This window comes from Neltuma alba, unplaced genomic scaffold (assembly GCF_004799145.2).
Source record: "Neltuma alba isolate B1F8T4 unplaced genomic scaffold, ASM479914v2 tig00004954_pilon, whole genome shotgun sequence".
Taxonomy (NCBI): Eukaryota; Viridiplantae; Streptophyta; class Magnoliopsida; order Fabales; family Fabaceae; genus Neltuma; species Neltuma alba.
In genome coordinates, this window is record NW_021633927.1 from 66,278 (window position 1) to 74,588 (window position 8,311).

At 32.3% G+C, this 8,311-nt stretch overlaps 1 protein-coding gene across 1 annotated transcript; it reads right to left on the reverse strand.

The window, feature by feature from the left end:
* Positions 1 to 6,212: 6,212 nt before the first annotated feature.
* LOC114746385 (uncharacterized) lies at positions 6,213 to 7,526 on the reverse strand. The gene is made up of 4 exons (XM_028934602.1): positions 7,368 to 7,526; positions 7,099 to 7,206; positions 6,787 to 7,008; positions 6,213 to 6,284 (listed from the first exon to the last, which is right to left on the reverse strand). The coding sequence occupies exons 1-4, from the start codon at positions 7,524 to 7,526 to the stop codon at positions 6,213 to 6,215; spliced, it is 561 nt and encodes a 186-aa protein (XP_028790435.1).
* Between the last annotated feature and the right edge of the window lie 785 nt (positions 7,527 to 8,311).

Sequence of the window (8,311 nt, forward strand, 5' to 3'; positions counted from 1 at the left end):
ATTTTCATAAAACTCATAAATCAATTCATTAATGGGAGGGTGGAATTGTAATTTAATTCAAATTCTCTCAAAAATACGTTTTTAAATATCAATTAAAAATAATAAAAAAGAACATTTTATAATATATGATATAACTAGCAAAAACCCCGTGCAATGCACGGGAAGAATTTTCTTTGATATAAAATTCTCATCACTCCATAATATCAGCATAGCATCATTACGATTCTAAAACCAATAATCGTATTACAATTCCCATGATATAACTAAATTTCAACTTCTCAACTAAACAACCTTATGCTCCTTTTCTTAAAACCAATTCTTATAAAGAAAATTCTACCGATGGATAATAAATACAAAACAATTTAATCAATTTAAAAACAAAATTTTACCACATCACGTTGCTAGTAAAGTATCACCCACACAATACACAAGATGAATTTTCTTTTCGCCAAACAAGATGAATTTACTTTTATGTAATCAATAGTTTCATTTCATTCCAATAATCATCACTAAAACATTAAAAAAATGTACTTTCTATTAGATAAGTTAGATAAATTATCTACGTCTATATATATACATGTATGAAGAACAAACACTCCAAAAACTCTGATTACTGCCACTTTGTACCAATTAAAATATTAGGAAGGATATGATAAAGGTTATCTTCCATATTAAATAATCATTCTGAACCAAAGAGCAAAAAAATTCTTTAACGACAATCTTCACATGGCAATATGTTAATATAAATTGATAAATAATATTATTAAAAAACAATGCATGTTGTTTTTCTTTTAACCCACTGTTTAGTGCTCCCTCTCCTAATGTTATCTGACACATTCTGCAAAATAAGATAGGAAAATAATTTACTGAACTTATTAAAAAAGGAATAACTAACTCCGTCTATATTGTATAGCCGGTCCCAAGCCCGGATAAAGGAGGAGGGTTGTGTTAGGCCCTCGACAGCCAACGTAAAAACCCGTCGAATCTCATGAACGTGGATCAATGAAGTAATTACGCTAATGCTAGGTCGTTGCCCAGAAGTGACGCGCTGTATGGCTCGAGTATAGTGAGAAATGAGCTAGAGCCGCTACATCGTCGCCTGGATGTAGTGTTAAATGAGCGAGGGCTACCGCACTCTCTTGGACGGAGGCGGCTAAAGAAGTTAGTTCATGAGACTGAGATTAGATTTGGCACTTGGAATATTGGGACGCTGAATGAGAAATCTATGGAAGTAGCAGGAGTTATGAGGGACAGAAGGATTAATATCTTGTGCCTCCAAGAAACCAAATGGACTGGAGAATTAAGGGTTGGAGGAATCTCAATAAAGTAATCTGGTTCACCTTAATTTTGTGATTTTTGAGTTTCGGGTGATCAAAAGCTGGTTGCTTCAGGATTGAGACGCAGTCGATTACGTCTCCATCAGGACTCTGGTTTTAGCAAATATTATAAATTTTCAACACAAAGGATCATAGATTTTAAAATCCTCAAATAATTTTCAAATTTTCAGTAAAACAAGGAAAAATAACCTGCTGATCAAAAACGTGAAGATGAATATACTGTCTATATATACCTTTATAGACTTGACGGCTGGTTTATTCAATTTCCTCAAAAGCTTATCAACCCCAAGCTTCTGACTAGAAGTAGCTTCCTGGCCATTGTTGACTGTGTCTTGACCTTCGTTCATGTGTACAGACAACAAGAAGAAGCACAACACCACATTGGCCGGCCAAGTCTTCCCATTTCCTAATTTTGCTGCCATTGAAGATGAGAGATATGAAACAATCGACTATATGAAAATGCTCAAGTGGATGTTCAAAACTTGATGTTACGGAAATTTATGGGATGATTTGTACTATAAGAGTCTGATATTATTTTGTTGTGCTTGATCTTGTGGCAAGATTATCCTGAGAAATTGGATCCGGATGTAACAATGGCAACAAGACAGACAAAGAAAAATATTAATGCTGTAATCTATAAGATTCATTTACCCTGCTTGGTATAATATGGGGCCATGTTTCTTATTTCCCGGAAAAAAAGAAATACATGTATAATTTTTATTATATTCCCTTTTTCACTCTTAATTATGTTTCTTAATATGTTAGCCTTTCAACTAGTGTGGATCAATATAATGCAGAAATTTAAAAATGAGTCATACTATTTATGATTGAAGCTTTTAGAGATTTAAATTTTATGTTACAGATATTGGTTCTTGCATACCAAATAATGATGAGTGTACAGGGCTCTTAACCTGAGATCCAATGCCTAATAATTGACCGCCTTTTGAATTCTACGATTTCTTTCTCTTACTAGTATAACTTGAAAATGAAAAATTTAAACTTTTTCTTACCTTTGCTAAAAGAAGAAAAAATATCCATTATAAGAAGGGGGGGGGGGAGGGAAAAAATATCTATATTAATTGATTACTTATCCAATGTTGTTGTTGTTGTTTTTTTAACGTTTTAGACTAAAAATTCTAGACAGATTCAACAATTTGCATTTTTTAATAATACTAAAAAAATTGCACAAAGTATATTTTATCCAAACGGACCCTAATTCTAACTTTTCCTAGCGTTCTAACCTTTTTTGGGAGATTAATATTGGGTGAAAAATACTCTGTAACTGAGACAACGCATGAGTTCACAACTTTGCCATCACCATTCATCACCAACAATACATACTAAATTTATATTCAAATATAGTACTCCTCTGGTCTTTAATATATGGCCTAATTGTTGAATTGATGTTGGTCCTAAATATAAGACCTATTTCTCATATTTATCAATTTTTCCTATATTACCCTTGAATACTCCCTCAACTATAATCAAGTAGAAAAGGGAGGAGGATATTAAGGAAGATAATTATGGTGTTTTAGGAAAAATATGTCATAGTAGTATTTCTTATAATTAACTAACTTACCTAACTTCATTAATATAATCAAACTAGTTAAATAGGTGTTATATTAAGGACCAGAGGAGTATAACAACATCTTGTTCGATCTATCAAAATATCTCAATATTGAAGCTAAGATGATCCTGGGCAATTAGGGTTTCTCCCTGGACCACCATAATAGAAGTGGCTGCCCCAAACATTATCAGAATAGCCAGGTTGGAGTACATTGTAGCAATTGGAACGGTCAGCGTAAGACACAACGTTATTAGCAGTCACCATTTGGTTGTTACCATTAACAAATTTAATATCCTTGAAATAACTAGCTTTTCCCTGCAAAATGCCCACTTCCCATTTGTGTTGTTGTGTGTTGTCCATTAGTTCCTGAGTTTCCTACTTCACCTCCCCACTCTATCACTGTTGCACTGTCTGATAGACTTGAGAACAAAGAGGAAGGCCAATATCCCACAATTTGATCAGTGCCATATCGCATCCACCATTCTCCATTGCCTTGATCCTGTTCATTAATTATCACAATTATTAATTACTATCTCTGTTTCAAATACAAGGCACTTTCTGAAAAGTTCTACATTTCAATATGTGAGGCATTTTACAAAATTCTGAGGAAAAATAATATTCCATTTAGTCTTTGATATAAGAGTTATTTGACTGATTTGAGTATTTTAAGAAAGCTGGATTAATTAATTAATTATAGCAAATATGATATGATCTCCATAAATACCCTTGTGTAACACTATATCAGTTTTATAAGTAAATTAGCTTGTAGAAAAATAATAAATATGGGAAACAAAATAAATTGAGGTCTTGTATTTAGAATCAAATTCAATCTCCAACTGCTCCTGTATACATTAGGGAACGGATAGAGTATCTTTTATCTTGACTTTCGAGTATATCAAAATTACTTGCTTCCTATTTAATACAAATAATTAATAATTGGCATTATGTAAATGATAACCTTCCAGATGGTGATGGTGATTTGATACTGGGAATTAGTGTCATTGTATAGGGATAAGGGCATGATGCTGCTTCCCAAGCTACTGCAGAGTAAACTTGAACAAAGCCAGAACAAAGAAGATCATAGCATCCCATGTTCTTACTTGAATCACTCTGTCATATATACAGAGGTAAATGAGAGAAATTTCTAAGGACTAAGAAAATATCTGAACTAACAAATCAAACATGTAGGGCTGTTATGAAAAGTTGAACTCACAGTTCAAAATGTGAAAAGCCTGGTGTGATTATCCCCATTTAGCTGTGGATTCACCTAAATATCCAAATCAAAAATCGACAATTAACTAGATAGATAATTGCATAATAACTTCAACAGATATTCAAGCATACAAAAGCATGAGAAGTAAAAAAGTTTTATTTTATATGTCAGTATTTTCTTATTATTAATTTAATTATTTTTCTTCAATCTTCAGTTTAAAAATATAAAGAATACCTGCCAACCAGCTTCAATAACTTCGATATTTTCACGATCAGCATCACTTCCAGCCCAAGTTGCAGAGAGACTATATTCTTGGGATTGTTCAACATTAGGATTCCAAACGTTCATGGCTCCCTTGCCTCCATAATATTTATCTCCTTTAATAAATACTGAGGCAAACTGGAAACTCCAAAAGCATCAAAGAAACAAGAAAATACATCAAACAAGCAAAACGAAACACAAAATCTAAAGCCTCTCTCATTTTGGGGTGTGTGTGTGTGTGTAGGGACAATACAAGTACGTACCTCGTATCCCCCTTGACCTCCACCATTTGGGGTTAAGGGTAGTACGACGTTCTTGAGATTCTTCTTCCCGAATTGTTGCATGGAGCTTGCTCTCAAGTATGTCCTCTTCTCTTGTTCTTCTTATCGGAATAGTACCCTCTGGACAACTTCCACTTTGGTGCCATAGCTGAACGATTGGCTTGATTTTGAAGATATTTCATTACTCACTTCAAGTATATATTCTTGTGGTTGAAAATTGGGCCTCATCTTCATTCAAACATGAAATCATCAATCGGATTGAGTTTTTTTTCAAGAGTGTTAAAAGTTATATATATCTATATGAAGCAATCAAGCAAAGTGTTTCACCTTAACTTTCTTGTGATTTTGAGTTCGGATGATTAAAAGCCGGCTGATTTAGAATAGAGACACAATCGATAATATCTCCATCAGGACTCTGGATTAAGAAAAACAAATTGTTGACATAAACTACCATAAATACTAAAACTTACCAATAATTTTCTTCACTGTTTCAAACATAATGGGATGAGAAACCAGGAGATGAATTACATACCTTAATGGACTTAGCAGCTGGTTTATTCAACTTCTTCAAAAGTTTATCACCTCAAGTTTATGACTAGACTGATAACTGTGTCTTGATCTGCTATTATCATCCGCACAGAAAACAAAAACAAGAAAAAGAAGAAGAACACCTTCTCTACCCAGCTGGTATATTTCGTTTCCTAATTTTCTGCCATTGTTGGTGACAAATATCAAGCAAGAACCGTTTGTGAAATTTCTCAAGGGGGATATACAAGACTTGATGACACTAATTTATAGCCTGATTTGTCCTAGTACATTGTGAAGTTATTAATTTTATTGTCCTTTTTATGACAAGATTTTCCCCGGGAAATAACCTGGTGATTAACAACGATAACCAAAATAAAGACACTTTTTAATGTTTAAATCTGTGATATCCATGTACGCGGCAACCATACATAGTGTTGGCTTTCGTAAAAGAAAAAAAATGAGATATATAACAATGTATGTAACAAATTGTCTTCCCCTTTGCGTAATCTTTCTTTCACTCTACGCATGTTTTCAATTGTCAAATGTATGTATTTTTCTCCATGACCACTAAAGGAATCGTGTTTCCAACTTGTCTTATATGTAAGTCTTCTTCAATAGTATGTATGCTTCTCCAGTGTTCTTAAAATTTTCTTCTATTAACATGTTTTCTGGAAACATTGTTTCACTATTTGGAAAAGTTCTATGTTTCAGGAAAAACTTGTGATCATATTATGAAATTTATATGTAGTGTTTTTCATTTAATGACAATTTCATCATTTCATCCTCATATCTATTTGCCCTAAAGGATATTATTGATCTTAAAATGATTTTCAGGTCCTTTTATACAAAAATTTGCGGAGCAGATCCTTTTAAACAATTTTCTCAATTTTTTAATGTTGAGTGGCGACAACTATTATATTTCAGAAATGTTTCAAAATTTAATAAAACATTTCTCACTCATTTAAAAAAAGAGAAATTAATCTTTTGATCCCTCAACTTTTAACTCAATTATGAGACTCAGTCCCTCAACTTCTAACTGGGTTGAACTCAGCCTTGGCTCCATAATATTTATCTTTCTTCACTTCTGTTGTGGCATACTGGGGCCACCCAAACCATCAAATATCAAGAAAAGTATATCTAATATGCAAATCACACAAAACAATGCAAGCTTCTTTATGGGAAGTGTAATATACGTATATATATTTAATGTCTTTGAGAACACTCAAAAGATCTTTACCACTGCAACAAAACTATACTACTTCCTTTGGTTCTTGACATTAGAGCCACTCAACTAATTTGGATAAATCAAGAAAGTTGAATAAGTTAATTAATTATAACAAATATGACCTGATCTCTATAAATATCCCTATGTAACATTATTTAATTTATAAGTTAGATAATTAATTTGGAGAAAAAATGATAACTAGAAAGACAAAATATTTGAGGTCTTATATTGGATTAAAATCCAACACCATTAGCCAGTGCTTATACACAAGGCAAGGTTTCTTAATTAGCAAACATCAAACAATATAAGGTTTTCCACGACATGCACATTAAATATTTTACAGTTCCAACATTTCCAATATTATCATAAAGTACCTCATGGTTGCTTCCGGGAGAATATAGTGATTCAGACAAATTAGGGATGGTGTTGCTATCCTTCATCCCAAATCGTTGGAAAGAGCCTGCCCTCGTTATGTCATCTTTTATTGTTCTTCTTATAGGAATTGTTCCTTCAGGACAACTTCCACTTGGGTGCCACAACTGAGCAATTTTCTTTGATTCTGAAGGCCTTCCTTTTGGAAGAAATGTTGGCCTCATCTTCATTGAATACCCAATAATTGGCCTCAGAATTGAGTTACAGTTTGAAAATCCAATAATAAAACATAATAGTAAATTAATATGTTTTACCTGAATTTTGTGATTTTTCAGTTTGGGATGATCGAAAGCTGGCTGATGTAAAATATGGACGCAGTCAATTATGTCACCATCAGGACTCTGCGTTTTTTTTAACGCCAACTGTTAACCAAAACAATAATAAATCATAAACCCCAAACATAATTTCTTCTTAATCGAAACTCAGAAGAACAAATGATGCTACAAATTTCTTGATTAACCGCCAAAGTGCATAATTAAATGTCACAATCAAAACTAGTCGAAGAAGATGAATCATACAATACCTTAAGAGACTTAACCGCTGATTTGTTCATCTTATTCAAAAGCTTGGCGGCCTCAAGTTCCTTAGCTTTGGCGACTCTGTCTTGACCTGCCTTTGTAATGTGAACAAAAGAGAACAAGAAGCAGAACACCACACTTACCACCCAAGTCTTGTTTGCCATTGATGCTAAGAAATATGAAGTAAAGCACCCAAATGAAGATTCTGAAGTGCATGTCCAAGAGTTCATCAACCAGAAATTTATAGGTGATTTGGGATATTCGGAAATTACTTAATTATCCTTTTGATAGATTTTTCTTGCAAATGGCATCTATTGACAAATTAAAATAATAAATAAGTACTCCTTTGGTCTTATTTGTAAGGTAGGGAGAGAATACTTTTTTTGTTCTATTTACAAGTCACATCATTAAATTTTTAACATGAATTAATGTACTATTTTGTCTTTCATTTATTATAGTGTATATATTGTTATTATTTTTTTTTTTAAAAGTGCATATGTTGAATATAAGTAAGGTTGAAAAGTTGTTATATTTTAAGGCATTGTTATTGGAATTTAAGATTTTTTTATTTGTATAAACTGTGAAGCATGTATAAATAAAGGCCAGATGAATATATGATGAAAGATGGACCCACATACATATCTAGACTAATTTTTAAATTACTTTCAATATGTTACAGCAAAATCAAGAAAAATATTAAATCTCATTATCCATGCTTAAGATTTAAAAACTTTCCAACCCTACCCTAATTTAATATACATTATATATCATGAAAAAAAAGTCTACATAATAATAAATAAAGAATAAAATTGTACATCTATGTTGAAAATTTAGTGATGTAACTCATAATAGGATAAAAAAAAATATTTTCTTCCTACCTTATTAATGAAACCTAACGAGTAGAAATTAGTGGAATAAGGAATTTTCTTTAGTTATTATTATTATTATA